The 20556-nt window shown below is 45.5% G+C and overlaps 1 protein-coding gene across 3 annotated transcripts in view; it reads left to right on the top strand.

The window, feature by feature from the left end:
* Positions 1–20556, top strand: part of LOC118363424 (protocadherin-15-like) — a 318783-nt gene that overhangs the window by 114952 nt on the left and 183275 nt on the right. For all 3 annotated transcript variants that reach the window (XM_052491888.1, XM_052491871.1, XM_052491880.1), the window contains exons 4-8: positions 7523–7683; positions 8284–8439; positions 16634–16753; positions 17033–17143; positions 19189–19359. In XM_052491888.1, the coding sequence (XP_052347848.1) occupies positions 7523–7683; positions 8284–8439; positions 16634–16753; positions 17033–17143; positions 19189–19359 (719 nt within the window). The remainder of the gene's footprint in view (positions 1–7522; positions 7684–8283; positions 8440–16633; positions 16754–17032; positions 17144–19188; positions 19360–20556) is intronic.

The following is a 20556-nucleotide window of genomic DNA, read 5'->3' as shown; positions in this document are numbered from 1 at the left end:
CCCAGCCTCTGGCCTGTCTGCCCTTCTCTTCCCCAGCCTCTGGCCTGTCTGCCCTTCTCTTCCCCAGCCTCTGGCCTGTCTGCCCTTCCCTTCCCCAGCCTCTGGCCTGTCTGCCCTTCTCTTCCCCAGCCTCTGGCCTGTCTGCTCTTCCCTTCCCCAGCCTCTGGCCTGTCTGCCCTTCTCTTCCCCAGCCTCTGGCCTGTCTGCCCTTCCCTTCCCCAGCCTCTGGCCTGTCTGCCCTTCTCTTCCCCAGCCTCTAGCCTGTCTGCCCTTCTCTTCCCCAGCCTCTGGCCTGGCCTGTCTGCCCTTCTCTTCCCCAGCCTCTGGCCTGTCTGCCCTTCTCTTCCCCAGCCCTCTGGCCTGTCTGCCCTTCCCTTCCCCAGCCTCTGGCCTGTCTGCCCTTCTCTTCCCCAGCCTCTGGCCTGTCTGCCCTTCTCTTCCCCAGCCTCTGGCCTGTCTGCCCTTCTCTTCCCCAGCCTCTAGCCTGTCTGCCCTTCTCTTCCCCAGCCTCTGGCCTGTCTGCCCTTCTCTTTCCCAGCCTATGGCCTGTCTGCCCTTCTCTTCCCCAGCCTCTGGCCTGTCTGCTCTTCTCTTCCCCAGCCTCTGGCCTGTCTGCCCTTCTCTTCCCCAGCCTCTGGCCTGTCTGCCCTTCTCTTCCCCAGCCCTCTGGCCTGTCTGCCCTTCCCTTCCCCAGCCTCTGGCCTATCTGCCCTTCTCTTCCCCAGCCTCTGGCCTGTCTGCCCTTCTCTTCCCCAGCCTCTGGCCTGTCTGCCCTTCTCTTCCCCAGCCTCTGGCCTGTCTGCCCTTCCCTTCCCCAGCCTCTGGCCTGTCTGCCCTTCTCTTCCCCAGCCTCTGGCCTGTCTGCTCTTCCCTTCCCCAGCCTCTGGTCTGTCTGCCCTTCTCTTCCCCAGCCTCTAGCCTGTCTGCCCTTCTCTTCCCCAGCCTCTGGCCTGGCCTGTCTGCCCTTCTCTTTCCCAGCCTCTGGCCTGTCTGCCCTTCTCTTTCCCAGCCTCTGGTCTGTCTGCCCTTCTCTTTCCCAGCCTCTGGTCTGTCTGCTCTTCTCTTTCCCAGCCTCTGGCCTGGCCTGTCTGCCCTTCTCTTCCCTAGCCTCTTGCCTGGGCTCATACACTCTAAAAAAAATGTTCTCTGGGAAGGGTGATGGATCTATGTTGAACCATAATGGCTCAAATAACCCTTTGAGTTCTTCAATGGTTATTTACAGTTCACAAAATGTATTTTTGCTCTTTTAGTGATAATTAAAATGTAGAGGAGGTGGCTCTGTCACGTTCACTGTCTTCAAACTCCCTGTCATAGATGAGCCAAGGCGCAGCGTGCATGTAATTCCACATCTTTTAATAAAGTGAAACTTTCACAGCAAGAAAAACCAGGTAAACAGAAACCAACGCAACCGTGGCACACACACAGAAAATAAATAATTACCCACAAACATTAGGTGGGGGAAAGGCTGCCTAAGTATGATTCCCAATCAGAGACAACGATAGACAGCTGCCTCTGATTGGGAACCACACGCGGCCAAAAGCAAAGAAATAGAAAACATAGAATGCCCACCCAAATCACACCCTGACCTAACTAAATAGAGAAATAAAACAGTTCTCTAAGGTCAGGGCGTGACAGGCTCATTATAATATTTTTGGACATGGCTTGCTCACAGATCGTTTTGTGCAATCGTGAGTGAGCGTGTCATTCCAGTTTATCTCGTGTTATTATTACATATTATATATGACTGGCTAGTGATTGTGTCTTGTGAAAGACTCATGTATGGCCTTTGAGAACAGTTAACTAAATCAGTCAGTGGTTCTCATTTCTCTCCTCAGGGACCCCCAGCTGTTCCAGAGGTAGTTCACTAGATTCAACTTGTCAATTAACACAATAATAACACCTACGGAATTTAAACAATATATTATGGCTGACTAGAATTAAAAACCCTGTATGGTTTTACAAACTGATCTACAAAGAACCTTTGAGATTGGTTCTGTAAAGAATCTTTCTCAATCTCTATAAAGGTTCTATATAGAACCATATAGGGTTGTAACCATAGTGGCACCCTGTTTTTGGTGCTATACAGTATATATACAGTACCAGTCAAAAGTTTGGACACACCTACTAATTCAAAAGTTTTTCTTTATTTTTACTATTTTATACATTGTAGAATGATAGTGAAGACGTCAAAACTATGAAATACCACATATGGAATCATGTAGTAACCTAAAAAGTGTTAAACAAATCAAAATATATATTTTATATTTTAAGTAGCCTCCCTTTGCCTCGATGACAGCTTTGCACACTCTTGGCAATTTCTCCACCAGCTTCAAGATGAATGCTTTTCCAACGGTCTTAAAGGAGTTCCCACATATGCTGAGCACTTGTTGGCTGCTTTTACTTCAATCTGCAGTCCAACCCATCCCAAACCATCTCAATTAGGTTGAGATCGGGTGATTGTGGAGACCAGTTCATCTGATGTAGCACTCCATCACTCTCCTCCTTAGTCAAATAGCCCTTACACAGCCTGGGGGTTTGTTGGGTCATTGTCCTGTTGAAAAACAAATGATAGTCCCACTAAGTGCAAACCAGGTGGGATGGCGTGTCGCTGCAGAATGTTGTAGTAGCCATGCTGGTTAAGTGTGCCTTGAATTCTAAATAAATCTCAGATAGTGCCACCAGCAAAGCACCCCCACACCATCACACCTCTTCCTCCGTGCTTAATGGTGGAAACCACATATGTGGAGATCATCTGTTCACCTTCTCTGTGTCTCACAAAGACACAGCGGTTGGAACCAAAAATGTCAAATTTCAACTCATCAGACCAAAGGAAGAATTTCCACTGGTCTAATGTCCATTGCTCATGTTTCTTGGCCCAAGCAAGTCTCTTCTTATTATTGGTGTCCTTTAGTAGTGGTTTCTTTGCCGCAATTCAACCATGAAATCCTAGACCCACTTCAATTTTCATTCCACCCCAACAGATCCACAGATGATGCTATCTCTATTGTACTCCACACTGCCCTTTCACACCTGGACAAAAGGAACACCTATGTGAGAATGCTATTCATTGACTACAGCTCAGCGTTCAACACCGTAGTACCCTCAAAGCTCATCACTAAGCTAAGGACCCTGGGACTAAACACCTCCCTTTGCAACTGGATCCTGGACTTCCTGACGGGCCACCCCCAGGTGGTGAGGGTAGGTAACAACACATCCGCCATGCTTATCTTCAACACAGGGGCCCTTCAGGGGTGTGTGCTCAGTCCCCTCCCGTACTCCCTGTTCACTCATGACTGCACAGCCAGGCACGACTTCAACACCATCATTAAGTTTGCAGATGACACAACAGTAGTAGGCCTGATCACCGACAACAATGAGACAGCTTAGGGCCTCCCGGGTGCCGCAGTGGTTAAGGGCGCTGTACTGCAGCGCCAGCTGTGCCACCAGAGACTCTGGGTTCGCGCCCAGGCTCTGTCTTAACCGGCCGCGAACCGTGGGGCGATGCACAATTGGGGCGACGCACCGTGGAGCGACGCACAATTGGCCTAGCGTCGTCCGGGTTAGGGAGGGCTTGGCCGGTAGGGATATCCTTGTCTCATCGTGCACCAGCGACTCTTGTGGCGGGCCAGGCGCAGTGCATGCTAACCAAGGTTGCCAGGTGCACACACCACGAAATTGGGGAGAAAAAGGGGTAAAAATCAACAACAAAAAATAAACAATGAGATGCTTATAGGGAGGTCAGAGACCTGGCCGTGTGGTGCAAGGACAACAACCTTACCCTCAACGTGATCAAGACAAAAGAGATGATTGTGGACTACAGGAAAAGGAGGATCGAGCATGCCCCCATTCTTATCGACAGGGCTTGAGTGGAGCAGGTTGTGAGCTTCAAGTTCCTCCACATAACAAACAAAACATGGTCCAAGCACACCAAGACAGTCGTGAAGAGGGCACAACAAAACCTATTCCCCCTCAGGAAACTTGGCATGGGTCCTCAGATCCTCAAAAGGTTCTACAGCTGCACCATCAAGAGCATCCTGATGGGTTGCATCACTGCTCGGCCTCTGACTGCAAGGCACTACAGAGGGTAGTGCATATGGCCCAGTACATCAATGGGGCCAAGCTTCCTGCCATCCAGGACCTATATAACAGGTGGTGTCAGAGGAAGGCCCTAGTCATAGACTGCTATACTGAGGTCAGAGACCTGGCCGTGTGGTACTGGAGTGCCAAGTCTAGGTCCAAGAGGCTTCTAAACAGCTTCTACCCCCAAGCCACAACGCTCCTGAACATCTAATCAAATGGCGACCCAGACTATTTGCATTGCCCCCCCTCTACACTGCTGCTACTCTCTGTTATTATCTATGCATAGTCACTTTAATAACTCTACCTACATGTACATATTACCTCAATTACCTTGACTAACCGGTGCCCCTGCACATTGACTCTGTACCGGTGCCCCCTGTATATAGCCTCTGTATTGTTATTTTACAGCTGCTCATTAATTATTTGTTACTTTTTTTTAGGTATTTTTCTTAATTAAAACGGCATTGTTGGTTAAGGGCTTGTAAGTAACCATTTCACTGTAAGGTCTACCTACACCTGTTGTATTTGGCACATGTGACAAATAACATTTGATTTGATTTGAAGGCGTGATTCACGCAGTATCCTCTGAAGAGTTGATGTTGAGACGTGTCTGTTACTTGAACTCTGTGAAGCATTTCTTTGGGCTGCAATCTGAGGTGCAATTAACTCGAATGAACTTATGCTCTGTAGCAGAGGTAACTCTCAGTCTTCCTTTCCTGTGGTGGTCCTCATGAGAGCCAGTTTCATCATAGTGCTTGATGGTTTTTGCGACTGCATTTGAAGAAACTGTAACGGTTGTCGTCTTCCTCTTCTGAGGAGGAGTAGGAAATATCGGACCAATATGCAGCGTGGTAAGTGTTCGTCATATTTATTACACTGAACACCGAAAACAAACGAACAAGAGAATAAAGGAAAACTGAAACAGTCCCGTATGGTGAAAACACTGAAACGGAAAATAACCCCCCACCAAAAAAAGTGGGAAAACAGGCTACCTAAGTTTGGTTCTCAGTCAGAGACAATGATTGACAGCTGCCTCTGATTGGGAATATACCATACCAGGCCAAACACATAGAAATATAAACACAAGAACAAAACATAGAATGCCCACCCCAACTCACGTCCTGACCAACCTAAAATCGAGACATACAAAAGGAACTAAGGTCAGGACGTGACAGAAACGTTCAAAGTTCTTGACATTTTCCGTATTGACTGACCTTCATGTCTTAAAGTAATGATGGACTGTCGTTTCTCTTTGCTTATTTGAGCTGTTCTTGCCATATTATGGACTGGGTCTTTTACCAAATAGGGCTATCTTCAGTATACCATCCCTACCTTGTCACAGCACAAATGACAAAGTCATTAATAGGAAGGAATTACATTCCACAAATTAACAAGTAAGAAGGAACACCTGCTTATTGAAATGCATTCCAGGTGACTACCTCATTGAGCTGGTTGAGATAATGTGTGCAAAGCTGTAATCAAGGCAAAGGGTGGCTGCTTTGAATAATCTCAAATATAACATATGTTTTGATTTGTTTAACACTTTTTTGGTTACTACATGATTCCATATGTGTTATTTCATAGTTTTGATGTCTTTACTATTCTACAATGTAGAAAATAGTAAAAATAAAGAAACTCTTGAATGAGTAGGTGTGTCCAAACTTATGACTGGTACTGTATAAACATTGCATTCGGAAAATATTCATGCTCCTTGACTTTTTCCACATTTGTCACGTTACAGCCTTCTTCATCAAGGATCTCTCTCTACTTTTCTTCGTTCATCTTCCCCTCAATCCTGACTAGTCTCCCAGTCCCTGCGCTGAAAAACAACCCCACAGCATGATGCTGCCACTACCGTGCTTCACCTTTGGGATGGTCCCAGGATTCCTCCAGTTGTGACAATTGACATTCATGCCAAAGAGTTCAATCTTGGTTTCATCAGACCAGAGATTCTTGTTTCTCATGGTCTGAGAGTCTTTTAGGTGCCTTCTCTCCCAATTGCTTAGTTTGGCCAGACTGTCAGCTCTAGAAAGAGTATTGGTGGTTCCAAACTTCTAACATGTAAGAATGATGGAGGCCACTGTGTTCTTGGGGACCTTCAATGCTGCAGAAATGTTTTGGTACCCTTCCCCAGATCTGTGCCTCGACACAATCCTGTCTTGGATTCCTTTGACCTCATGGCTTGGTTTTTCCTCTGACATGCACCGTCAACAGTGGGACCTTATATAGACAGGTGTGTGCCTTTCCAAATCATGTCCAATCAATTGAATTTATCACAGGTGGACTCCAATCAAGTTGTAGAAACATCTCAAGGATAATCAATGGAAACATGATGCACCTGAGCTCAATTTCGAGCCTCAGGGCAAATGGTCTGAATACTTATGTAAATAAGGTGTTTTTTGTGTTGTTTTTTTAAACATTTGCAAAAGTGTATAAAAAACTGTTTTTGCTTTGTCATTATGGGCTATTATGTGTAGAATGATGAGGGAAAACATGTATTTAATACATTTTCGAAGAAGGCTGTAACCTAACAAAATGTGGGAAAAGTCAAGGGGTCTGAATACTTTCCGAATGCACTGTACATACCTTTATTGAATGGTTCTTTGTCCTATGCACTGTATATAACCTTATTTAATGGTTCTTTATAGAACCTTAGGAAAGGGTTCTATATAGCACCAAAAAGGGGTCCACTATGGTTACAAGCCAAAGAACCCTCATCTGGTAATATTTAGAACCATTATTTGTTGTGTGTACTGGACCTAGGCTAGGTGTGGGTTTGAAGCTTGACAGCCACTCTAACTGCACAACAATTGATGTCAGAAATGTGTGTCCAGAGGGTAGCACTGTGTAATTAACGGGGGCTGAACTGGCCAGTGCTTTGCCATAATTGGAATGAACGTACGTGGACGTTAGTACCTTCAGGCACCATCAAAGCCTGATATCTGGCAGGCTATTAGTCCCTGTCTGGACTGCAGCATCAGAGTGTGTGGAAAGCAGGCATGCTTCAGAGAAGATGGTCAAGATGTCAAATGTAATTTTAGCTTGGCCGGCTCCCTGGTTTTCATGAACGTCAATAGCTGACAATTTTCAGAGGTTATGCATCATTCAAATGCTGCTGGACTCAACTAATTGGTCTCCTCTGATTTGAAAACATTTCAGTCTAGCAGTCGTTGAAGTTTTTTTTTCTCCATCGGAACTTTTCATTCTCAGAAAACAAGTAATATGAGTCAGAAGCTTTTGTTTTCCTGGGCTTATTTCTCTCTCTACTTGTGCTTTTCTGAAAGAAAGTAACAATATCTCATAAAAGAGCACTCGAGAAGAGTGAGTTTAACACCACAAGGGAATGTTTACTGCCCAGAGAACCTGCTTGTAGTTTTATCACATCTCTGTCAATCAACTCCTCACTGCATTTCTAAGGACCTTCTTTTCTTTTCTCGTAAAGGAACACTTTTGGTTGAGAATATGCAAATCCAAGGCCGAGTGGAAGACCCAGGCAGAACCATCTCTCTCTCCCTCCGAGACAACTACAACCACTGGGTCATACTGGACCCGGTCAGACAAAGGCTGTACCTCAACAGCACCGGCAGGGCCCTCGACCGAGACGTAAGTCCTCTGACGCTCACTATGACTATCCATATGTTTGTCTGTGGAGAATAGAACTCAAAAGGGTTTGTGGGTTTGGGTTCCTCTAAAGAAAAAACTGTTCACTGCAGGTTAGCTATACATGTACATTACCTCAGGATGTAGTTTAAGGGAAAGTGAAGCTCCACAGGATGATGTAGCTTCTTTCTATTCAGTGTTTTGTTTGTTGTTCATTCTTCTATTGGACATGTATACATTCATAGTGTACTGCACATGTCTACTTTGTACACAGTACAGTGGATACAAGCTTCTGCTAAATGGTATATGCTTATGTACCGGTGTTAGAGCAGTTTGTGATAATCACAGAGATTAAAAGGTAGACTCTGAGGCATACCTTCCGCGAGATGTTGTACACATCCATATCAGTCCTGTACTTCAGTGTGAACCAGTTAGAAAGGAGACACATGGCCATAGAATTAGGAAAAATAACTCTCCTCCTGTCCTCGGTTTGTACTGAAAAGATACCTATTTAGTCTCTCTAGGCAGACGTTTGCCTCCCACATTGGCGTTGTTCCCCTAGGTCTGGGATTTCCGAGACTAAAACTTCTTCCTTCCTTTTAGCCCCCGTCCTACATCCATTCCATCGTTGTCCAGGTCCAGTGCACCAATGAGCTGGTCGGGACCGTCATTTTACACGAGGTGCGCATTGTGGTGAGGGATCGCAATGACAACGCACCCCGATTCCAGCAGCCTCGCTACTATGTCGCCATAAATGAGGTGAGGCCCCCAGGACAGCCTAGTTAAATCTTTTATTACAATCCAAGACGATGTGTGAGCAGTATCTCATTACTTAGCATTAAATATTTCAGTCCGTTCAACCTGAATAGGGCCATACGATTTGAAAAAAATGCTGTAAAAATGTGAAATATTAGCCGTTGCTCAGTGACCGTGGACTGGTAGGGACGGGTAATAACTTCAAATCTAATTAAATGTATTCAGATGGAGCTTTTTGACTGTTAAAAAAAGGGGCTGAGTCTTTGGTCATTAAAATGACTGTAACGGTAATACATGACTGGGTAATATAATGACATACGTATCATGCGTGGACCATGGCCCATTCTGGAGACTTCCTGATTCCCTGTGTGGTTTAACAGTGGTGGCCCATATCCCATTCTGGAGACTTCCTGATTCCCTGTGTGGTTTAACAGTGGTGACCCATATCCCATTCTGGAGACTTCCTGTCCTGATTCTCTGTGTGGTTTAACAGTGGTGGCCCATATCCCATTCTGGAGACTTCCTGATTCTCTGTGTGGTTTAACAGTGGAGGCCCATATCCCATTCTGGAGACTTCCTGTCCTGATTCTCTGTGTGGTTTAACAGTGGTGGCCCATATCCCATTCTGGAGACTTCCTGTCCTGATTCTCTGTGTGGTTTAACAGTGGAGGCCCATATCCCATTCTGGAGACTTCCTGATTCTCTGTGTGGTTTAACAGTGGAGGCCCATATCCCATTCTGGAGACTTCCTGTCCTGATTCTCTGTGTGGTTTAACAGTGGTGGCCCATATCCCATTCTGGAGACTTCCTGATTCTCTGTGTGGTTTAACAGTGGAGGCCCATATCCCATTCTGGAGACTTCCTGTCCTGATTCTCTGTGTGGTTTAACAGTGGTGGCCCATATCCCATTCTGGAGACTTCCTGATTTTCTGTGTGGTTTAACAGTGGAGGCCCATATCCCATTCTGGAGACTTCCTGTCCTGATTCTCTGTGTGGTTTAACAGTGGTGGCCCATATCCCATTCTGGAGACTATCTGTCCTGATTCTCTGTGTGGTTTAACAGTGGTGGCCCATATCCCATTCTGGAGACTTCCTGTCCTGATTCTCTGTGTGGTTTAACAGTGGTGGCCCATATCCCATTCTGGAGACTTCCTGTCCTGATTCTCTGTGTGGTTTAACAGTGGTGGCCCATATCCCATTCTGGAGACTTCCTGTCCTGATTCTCTGTGTGGTTTAACAGTGGTGGCCCATATCCCATTCTGGAGACTTCCTGTCCTGATTCTCTGTGTGGTTTAACAGTGGTGGCCCATATCCCATTCTGGAGACTTCCTGTCCTGATTCTCTGTGTGGTTTAACAGTGGTGGCCCATATTCCATTCTGGAGACTTCCTGTCCTGATTCTCTGTGTGGTTTAACAGTGGTGGCCCATATCCCATTCTGGAGACTTCCTGTCCTGATTCTCTGTGTGGTTTAACAGTGGTGGCCCATATCCCATTCTGGAGACTATCTGTCCTGATTCTCTGTGTGGTTTAACAGTGGTGGCCCATATCCCATTCTGGAGACTTCCTGATTCTCTGTGTGGTTTAACAGTGGTGACCCATATCCCATTCTGGAGACTTCCTGATTCTCTGTGTGGTTTAACAGTGGTGGCCCATATCCCATTCTGGATACTTTTTGACAAGGTCTTTTTGAGGTCGGTGCGGTTTCGGTTCGATTATTCAAAAAGAATCACGCTTTTTCGATTTAGGTTTCACATTTTTTGAGGGACATTAAATGCACTATGCATTATCTGGGTTGAATGTTGTAACAACACTGAATAAAACAATGAATAAAAGTCCCATGATTCTTGTATCTGCCCATTATCTCTTATTAACCATAATTTACTCACATTGCTTTACTTAAAATAAAGTTATGTGTTTTATTTGATTACTTTATTATTTAATTCCAAGTCTCTATAGAGCTGCTGCCTATGCTGTCTGACAAAATCACTATTTTAGCAGTTCATCAAAGTAAATAAGGCATACTTGTATGACTGCTGAATACCAACTATTAATCACTTAGATAATGTATTTTCAGCCTCGAGCAGCAACGGCTTTCTATCCCTCTCGATCACTGTGTTCTCTCTTCTCTCCGTCTCCGTGTCTGCTCCACACTGTTCATTTTAAAGCTCAGTGCTCCACCCAGACCGGACAAGTTTAAGCGGGCGCGCATTGGATTATGGTCATTGTAGTTAATTGCCACGTTTTCTGCACTAAACTATGTAGAATATTGGCTTGTTGGAAATTGCAACTCCCTACTACATTGACTTCCACGGGTCTCTATCTGGTTTAACAGTGGGACCTCCACGGGTCTCTATCTGGTTTAACAGTGGGACCTCCACGGGTCTCTATCTGGTTTAACAGTGGGACCTCCACGGGTCTCTATCTGGTTTAACAGTGAGACCTCCACGGGTGTCTATCTGGTTTAACAGTGGGACCTCCACGGGTCTCTATCTGGTTTAACAGTGGGACCTCCACGGGTCTCTATCTGGTTTAACAGTGGGACCTCCACGGGTCTCTATCTGGTTTAACAGTGGGACCTCCACGGGTCTCTATCTGGTTTAACAGTGGGACCTCCACGGGTCTCGATCTGGTTTAACAGTGGGACCTCCACGGGTCTCTATCTGGTTTAACAGTGGGACCTCCACGGGTCTCTATCTGGTTTAACAGTGGGACCTCCACGGGTCTCTATCTGGTTTAACAGTGGGACCTCCACGGGTCTCTATCTGGTTTAACAGTGGGACCTCCACGGGTCTCTATCTGGTTTAACAGTGGGACCTCCACGGATCTCTATCTGGTTTAACCCTTTACACTCGTACCCGTATGTATACGGGTTGAAAATGGCAGATTTAGACACTGATAAACACCTGAATTGGAACGTAGTGGCTGTACGGTAACATGCTATACTTAAGCAATAAGGCACAAAGGGGTGTGGTATATGGCCAATATACCACGGCTAAGGGCTGTTCTCACACACAATGTAATGCGGAGTGACTGGATACAGTTCTTAGCCGTGGTATATTGGCCCTATACCACAAACCTGTGAGGTACCTTATTGCTATCATAGACTGGTTACCAATGTAATTAGAGCAGTAAAAATAAATGTTTTGTCATACCTATGGTATACGGTCTGATATACCACGGCTGTCAGCCAATCAGCATTCAGTGCTCGAACCACCCAGTTTATAAATGCCGTTTAACATCAGGCTCTCCACTTCACAGCTCTGTATGGGTTTAGTCTGTTAGACGATCTGAACATGAGCACCGCCAGCGACAAGAAGTTGCCCCATCCCTCCCGCTAATTGAGCAACTTTTGCAAATGTTTTGTTGTCTAAGTGAGGGAAATGCTGTAAATGAAAGAGGACTCGATGTATTTTGAAAGGTGAGCCGTTGAGGATTATCATACAGACCTCTTTGATGTCATACAATCAAGTCAAACACCCGCAAGTCCAAATGTGCACGTCACATTTTCATATCATAAAACTCATGTCAAATACAGTGTCAACGCTTATGATCACTATGTTTGATGTGCAGTTACAAGATGACATGGCATCACAGTTATTTGGACAGAACGAGCCCTTGTTTGTTTGTTAATTGCCCCATGAAGAAAATTAGCCGGGGCACAATATATAATAATAATATATAATAATAATATATAATAATAATAATAATAATAATATATACACACGCACCTGAACATACTCATGATTTCTTTCTTTGCAAACAAAAATGTCTATTTGTTTCTCTGAATTTCCTTCTGGTAGCCTAGCACTGTAAGTCATATTTGATCGTTTAGCAATAGAACAAGCTTTCAAATCATGCCCACCTGACCCAGATTGTGATATATAATGGACTGTTTTGGGAATTTTGTGATTGCAGGGTTGTGTTCCAAATGAAACATCTACAAGTGTGCTTGCGGGTAGTTCCTCAACAGCACAGCTAGGAGAGCTCAGAAAAACACCTCCTAGATGAAGACTCTGCTTTGAGTCACAAAAGTGCCTTAGGAATGACTTAGGAACTGTGCACACTTTGGAGACACCAGTTAGTCCTCTCACTCAAACCCTTGTCACACCCCACATTTTCCAGGAATGGTCTTTTATCAGAATATTTTCAGATTTTATTATCAACAAGTACGGCGAAACGTACAGTAAATGTAAAATGCACGTAAAATCAACAGTCTTGTGTCAGGTGAACTGTTGTGTACGTCACCTCTGGTCTAATCATGTTCATATTGTCTCCAAACTGTTCCCTTTCAATTGCTACCATGGTTATGCATTTTAGCCCTTTCCACACACTGTAGGCCAATTCCCACAAGTATAAAGGGTTAACAGTGGGACCTGCATGGGTCTCTATGTGGTTTAACTGTGTAGGATCTTAATTTGACCCAGTTTGCTACAGCGGTAATAGGAAATGTGAATTATTATGTGGATTGTAATTAATGGGCATGTTTGTCGGGGTCGAAACATCATTACTGATTTCAAAGTGGAAATGACAAACCTCAGAAACCTTTAAAAACTTCAAATACATTACAAGTTTAAAATGTCCTGCATTGCCGGAAAGTTCTCCTGCAATAGGGTGATCAAATTAAGATCCTACATCTGTAGGCCACTCTATGGACTTCTGGGCATAGAAGGCCATAGAGTGGCTGGTGTGCCACAGTGGTCCAAAATAGTGACATGGGGATTTTGCAGCTTTTCCCTAATTGAAAGAGGTTCCCCTGAGTGTCATCCTAGTCGATTTAGCTCATTAGCAAGCAGCCTTGCAGAGTAGCTGAAGCTGCTGTTCTCAAACGGTTGGGCAATGTTGCTTTCCGTATTGTGCTCTGCAGTGTTTGAAATGTTAAGCTGACACAGAGATACAGAATGCAGTCCCTTGTCCATCAGTCAACATGGAGCGTCTAGTAGTACCTAAGCCCACATAATGGAGTTCTACAGGGCTGTCGAGGCGGAGAGAAAAATAAAATCTCTGTTGAAGACATGATTATTTGAATGTGTTGCAGCTGTATGCTCTTGTCAGACCTCAACACTGTTTATAAATGCCATTTTTTAAATATTTAACTGGGCAAGTCAGTTAAGAACAAATTCTTATTTACAATGACTGCCTACCCCGGCCAAGCCCAGACGACGCTGGGCAAATTGTGCGCCGCCCTATGGGACTCCCAATCACGGCCGGATGTGATGTAGCCTGGATTCGAACCAGGTACTGCAGTAACGCCTCTTGCACTGAGATGCAGTGTCTTAGACCACAGTGCCACTTGGGTGCCATCAACTACATCTTAAAGAGCTGAATCCCTCACACGTGTTAATCAGGCACGTACTAGTCTTCAGGTGCGCAGGCAGCTTTAGATATGCCTTAACCTCCTTACAAGACCTTGTTTATCTCATATGGGGAGTATTGTTGGCCTCTCCTTGTATATCTCAATAACTGTACTACTATGACATGTAACATTCTGCTCAACCCCCTGTTATTATTCGATATCTCCCGTGTCATTTCTTGGTTATTAAAGGCACTGTACACTTCTTTGTCCTACAGTAAAGAATTCATTACGATAGCCTTCATGCATACAGTCTGCTACGCAACGTTTATCATCGAGGCGCTGAAGTGCAGACGGAGGGACGTGGAGGGTTGATGTGCTCCCAGAGGTGTGTCTGTGGCGGTGGGGGGAGAGCCTTGCATCCCAATGAGGACAGACACCACGATTCACCCTTTTAATATAGACTCACACGTCGTTAGCTCCTAAATAATGCATGTTGTACGTTGGTGTTTTTTGGCTAACAACACTGCCGAATGGATGGGGTGTATGGCCTTCCCTATTCTGTCGTCGACGACTTGGGATATTTTCAATTTGCACATGGGAAACATGAAATCCTGCCTCTACTTTCATTACAGCATCTCTTTAGAAATGACCTCTGATACCCATGCTGTGGGTTTTCTATTAGATTTCTCCTATTCTGAGACTTTTTTTTTTTTCAATTCAGTACCAGTCAAACCATAGCTGAGATCAGTAATGTTTCGCTGAACTGTCTCCTGTCTTCCTCTTGTCTCTGACATATTTTTGTGTTCCTGAAAAGTCTTGTCAGATGTAAGAGTAGCAGAGGAGCTAAAATAAACATGTTTCCTCTGTGCTGCCAACAGATGCTATCTCCTCTTCTCACAGCTGATAGAGGTCCACTGTGGGGCTCAGGTATGACAGCTGATAGAGGTCCACTGTGGGGCTCAGGTATGACTGATAGAGGTCCACTGTGGGGCTCAGGTATGACTGATAGAGGTCCACTGTGGGGCTCAGGTATGACAGCTGATAGCGGTCCACTGTGGGGCTCAGGTATGACAGCTGATAGAGGTCCACTGTGGGGCTCAGGTATGACAGCTGATAGAGGTCCACTGTGGGGCTCAGGTATGACAGCTGATAGAGGTCCACTGTGGGGCTCAGGTATGACAGCTGATAGAGGTCCACTGTGGGGCTCAGGTATGACAGCTGATAGAGGTCCACTGTGGGGCTCAGGTATGACAGCTGATAGAGGTCCACTGTGGGGCTCAGATATGACTGATAGAGGTCCACTGTGGGGCTCATGTATGACAGCTGATAGAGGTCCACTGTGGGGCTCAGATATGACTGATAGAGGTCCACTGTGGGGCTCATGTATGACAGCTGATAGAGGTCCACTGTGGGGCTCAGGTATGACAGCTGATAGAGGTCCACTGTGGGGCTCAGGTATGACAGCTGATAGAGGTCCACTGTGGGGCTCAGGTATGACTGATAGAGGTCCACTGTGGGGCTCAGGTATGACTGATAGAGGTCCACTGTGGGGCTCAGGTATGACTGATAGAGGTCCACTGTGGGGCTCAGGTATGACAGCTGATAGCGGTCCACTGTGGGGCTCAGGTATGACTGATAGAGGTCCACTGTGGGGCTCAGGTATGACTGATAGAGGTCCACTGTGGGGCTCAGGTATGACTGATAGAGGTCCACTGTGGGGCTCAGGTATGACAGCTGATAGCGGTCCACTGTGGGGCTCGGGTATGACAGCTGATAGAGGTCCACTGTGGGGCTCAGGTATGACAGCTGATAGAGGTCCACTGTGGGGCTCAGGTATGACAGCTGATAGCGGTCCACTGTGGGGCTCAGGTATGACAGCTGATAGCGGTCCACTGTGGGGCTCAGGTATGACTGATAGAGGTCCACTGTGGGGCTCAGGTATGACTGATAGAGGTCCACTGTGGGGCTCAGATATGACTGATAGAGGTTCACTGTGGGGCTCAGGTATGACTGATAGAGGTCCACTGTGGGGCTCAGGTATGACAGCTGATAGCGGTCCACTGTGGGGCTCAGGTATGACTGATAGAGGTCCACTGTGGGGCTCAGATATGACTGATAGAGGTCCACTGTGGGGCTCAGATATGACAGCTGATAGCACTCTTGCGCCTCGCTCCACATCTCAAAGACACTGTCAGTAGAAGGCACTTTCAGAAATCAAAGAACTATACTTCAGGTTAACTGTTTTTTTTTTGTAGTTTACCCTCCGACAATGTGTCGGGGGAAACACAGTTCAACTGACAACCGTAGTCAGCCTGCAGGCACCCGACCAGGAACAAGGAGTTGCTAAAGCGCAATAAGCCTAGTAAAGCCCCCCCCCGGCCAAACCCTCCCATAACCCGGATGACACTAGGCCTGTTGTGCGCCACCCTATGGGACTATTATTATCGGTTATGGCCGGTTCTGACACAGCCTGGGATCGAACTTAGGTCTGTAGTGACGCCTCAAGCAGTGCCTTAGAACGTTGTGCCACTCGGGAGGCCCTTTAATCATGATTTTAGCCGCCCCAAAAAAAAAGACTTCTGAGATTTGAAAGAGATAGGATTTGCAACTCACAAGGATGCGACCAATTCCATATCCAATTAGCACTGCCAAGTCAAAGGGTCGCAAAATGTGACTAAATGGTCTCATTCTGGAGCCCTGCAGCTTTTTGGTTTAGCTGTGACCGTATGTCACATTCAGAATCATTGGTGTTGGATCATTAGTGTTCTGAAGAAGGTTGTTGTTGACCGAAGGCTTAGCACATGAAAAACTGACACTTGCATATGATTCAAGTGTGTGGGTAATTATTTTTATAGTTTGAATTGTTAGCACTGTCATTAGGTTGCAATAATGTTGTCTTACAGTTGACCCCAGTTGGCACCACCATCTTCTCCGGCTTCACTGGGAATAATGGAGCCCTGGACATTGATGACGGCCCTAACGGACAGATTGAATACATCATCCAGTACAACCCAACTGACCCGGTACGTCACATCTCAACACTTACTGACACATTCTCTTTAAAGCCACGACTGATGGCAATCACACTTCACAGCCCAAAAAGATTGATAAAGACATTAGAGCAGTACGGTTTTACTCATGTCACTAAGTAGGAGTCAGAAGGACACACACGTCCTGTTGAGGCAATCTCTACCCCCGAGATCTCTGCACCTGCTCTGGCAGACAATGAATTTCTCATGGGAAAAGCTTTCCTAAGTAGAGTCCACTCTTAACCCAGGGCACTGTATCTCTTTGTGTCGCAGGCGGCCAACAGGACGTTTGACATCCCTCTCACCCTCTCCGGCTCGGTGGTCCTGAGGGAGAGGCTCAACTACGAGGAAATCACCCGCTACCTGGTTCTCATCCAGGCCAATGTAAGTCTGTCGGTCTGTCGGTCGGTCGGTTGGTATCTATGGTTTCCCGATAGAGATGGAAGTTAGGCTGAAGAGGTAACATGCGTTTCCCAAAACAGAGAGAATGTTCGCTACGTGCGTCATTGGGATGAAAGGGTCAAAAGTAAGACAGCACTGCTCTCAGATCAGCTTTCCATTTTCAAATCTTACCTTAACATAATAATTATTTCACAATACTCACAATGGATCAGCTCCTAAAGATACACTATACCTACAAAAGTATGTGGACACTGCATTAAATTAGTGGATTCAGCTATTTCAGCCACATCCGTTACTGACAGGTGTATAAAATAGAGCACACAGCCATGCAATCTCTGTAGACAAACATTGGCAGTAGAATGGCCTTATGGAAGAGCTCAATGACTTTCAACGTGGCACCGTCGTAGGATGCCACCCTTCCAACAAGTCAGTTTGTCAAATTTCTGCCCTGCTAGAGCTGCCCCGATCAACTGTAAGTACTACTATTGTGAAGTGGAAATGTCTAGGAGCAACAACGGCTCAACCGCAAAGTGGTAGGCAACACAAGCTCACAGAACGGGATCGCTGAGTGCTGAAGCACGTAGCGGGTAAAAAATGTCTGTCCTTGATTGCAACACTCACTACCAAGTTCCAACCTGCCTCTGGAAGCAACGTCAGCAAAATAACTGTTAGTCGGGAGCTTCATGTAATGGGTTTTCATGGCCGAGCAGCCGCACACAAACCTAAAATAACCATGCGCAATGCCAAGTGTCGGCTGGAGGGGTGTAAAACCTGCCACCATCGGACTGGAGCAGTGGAAACACATTCTCTGGAGTGATGAATCACGCTTCACCCTCTGGCAGTCCGACGGACAAATCTGGATTTGGCAAATTCCAGGAGAACGCTATCTGCCCAAATGCACAGTGCCAACTGTAAAATTTGGTGGAGGAGGAATTATGGTCTGTAGCTGTTTTTCATGGTTCAGACTAGGCCCCTTAGTTCCAGTGAATGGGAATCTTAACGCTACAGCATACAATGACATTCTAGACGATTCTGTGCTTCCAACTTTGTGACAACTGTTTGTGGAAGGCCCTTTCCTGTTTCAGCATGACAATGCCTCCGTGCGCAAAGCAATGTTCCAACATCTGGTGGAACACTTTCCCAGAAGAGTGGAGGCTGTTATAGCAGCAAAGGGGGGACCATCTCCATATTAATGATTTTGATTTTGGAATGAAATGTTCCACGAGCAAGTGTCCACATACTTTTGGTCATGTGGTGTATATTGCAACCTATGGCTGCAAATATTGAGGTGGCTTATTCTACACTGTAAATACTTAACTTGTTTTTACGGTAACTTTACAGTAACTTAATGGCAGCCATTAAGGTACCGTATGTTACTGTAAATTCCAAATGAACTATGGTTTAACAGTACATTACTGTAAATCAATTAGTCTGTCTGGGGAAACCGACGGTCCAACGAGCACTTTCCTGAGTACAGTTTTGTACAATGTGTTTTTTTAAATAGGGTAGGCTACAACACTAGGAAAACCTTGAAGGAAATCGTTGTACCACTTTGTAAATGCAAAAATACCTTTTGTTATCGTTGCATGACCTTTTGAAATATAATAAGAAAAAAAATCTGTTGAAAAAAGTTAATTTAATACAAGTGCTACATTTCCAAGTCAAGAATGGTAAGTACAGATAGGAATAATGTATTATATGATGTCAAGGTCTTCATCTAGAATGGAACAAACACCAAAATCCTAATTCATTTCATTTGACCAAAATGTTTTACAATGCCTTTTGATATTGGAACACTTGAATGAACAGATACCTGATGTGGTATATAGGTTTTGCTGTCTGCAATGCAAGTGCTTTCCAGCCTCAGATTAATACAATACAGAATGTTTTAGGTAACGTGAATGTTTTTGAAAAGACAGAAAGGAAGTTGCAATTAAGATAGAATAGCTGTAGAAGACGGGTAGACGTTCAAAAATGTACTTCAAATCCTCAGCTTGCCACATCCACCCCTGTCATCTCCCCTGTAGGATCGCGCCCCGTACCCCAACGAACGGCGCACTGCCACCACCACCCTGACTGTAGACGTGCTGGACGGGGATGACCTGGGGCCTATGTTCCTGCCCTGCTCTCTGGTCGACAACACACGTGACTGCAGCCCTCTCACCTACCGGGTCCACATCCTGGAGCTCACTGACCCAGTAAGTGTTATTGCACACCAGCACCGGCTCCAGAGCTCTGAGCTTCAGACCCCCTGCTGAGAAGAGGCCTTTTTCCATGTTGCTCCGTTCAAACAGGGCTGCTTGACAAGCAGCACACTACTCCCAGTACTAGGGAGAGAGGTGGCTGAGACACAGCTTCTCTGGCCTCTGTTTTGCATATCAGTGTAAGGGTTCTCATCCTCCTCTCCTGAGGAGGAGTAGCGAGAAGGATCGGAGGACCAATGCGCAGCGTGGTAATTGTCCATAATGTTTTTTAATAAAGGCAATAGAACACTCGAACAAATCAACAAACGATGCCGTGAATATACAAAACCGAAAACAGTACCGTGTGGACCAAACACTCACACGGAAAACAAACACCCACAACCCAAAAGTGAAACCCAGGCTACCTAAGAATGGTTCTCAATCAGGGACAACAATTGACAGCTGCCTCTGATTGAGAACCATACTGGGCCGAACTCAAAAACCAACATAGAAAAACAAACATAGACTGCCCACCCAACTCACGCCCTGGCCATACTAAAACAAAGATATAATAACAGAAGGTCAGAACGTGACAATCAGCCTCAGGAGTCAGCTTCGGCATAATTACTACTAAACACAAGACTGGTTCAGTGTGATTTCTTTGTGTTTAAGATCATTTCAAAGATTTTGGCTTTAAATACAAAGGGCTATTAGATTTATGCTAGGGATAGGTTTATGCTATTTATGGGTAGTGATATATTACATTTATTGGTCATGCATAACCAGAATGAAGATGAACTGTCGAAAGTGTGAGAGGATGTGTGTATCAGAGGAGGCTAGTTGGAGGGGCTATAGGAGGACAGGCTTATTGTAATGGATGGAATCTTTCATTAATTCCACTCCAGCCATTATGATGAGCCCGTCCTCTTCTACCTCCTCCCACCAGCCTCCTCTGGTGCGTGTGAAAGTAATTTAGACTAGATTAGATTTAGACTCCCAATAGCGGGACACGTGTTTTGTCATGTAGAATGACAATCAGAACGATACCTTCTTGTCAGTTCCATTGGTTTTTGTTCACTGATCTAGGCAGGACCCTGTTTACAGTTTCTCTTGATCAGAGTCTAACACAAGCAAATGGCAGAGTCAGGGAAGCATGGAAATGCTAGAATTACAAGACAGATTATTCACAGGTAATTAGTTTTACACTTTGGA

The sequence above is a fragment of the Oncorhynchus keta genome, chromosome 3, assembly GCF_023373465.1.
Source record: "Oncorhynchus keta strain PuntledgeMale-10-30-2019 chromosome 3, Oket_V2, whole genome shotgun sequence".
NCBI classification, from domain to species: Eukaryota; Metazoa; Chordata; class Actinopteri; order Salmoniformes; family Salmonidae; genus Oncorhynchus; species Oncorhynchus keta.
This window is presented reverse-complemented; position numbering and strand designations above follow the sequence as displayed.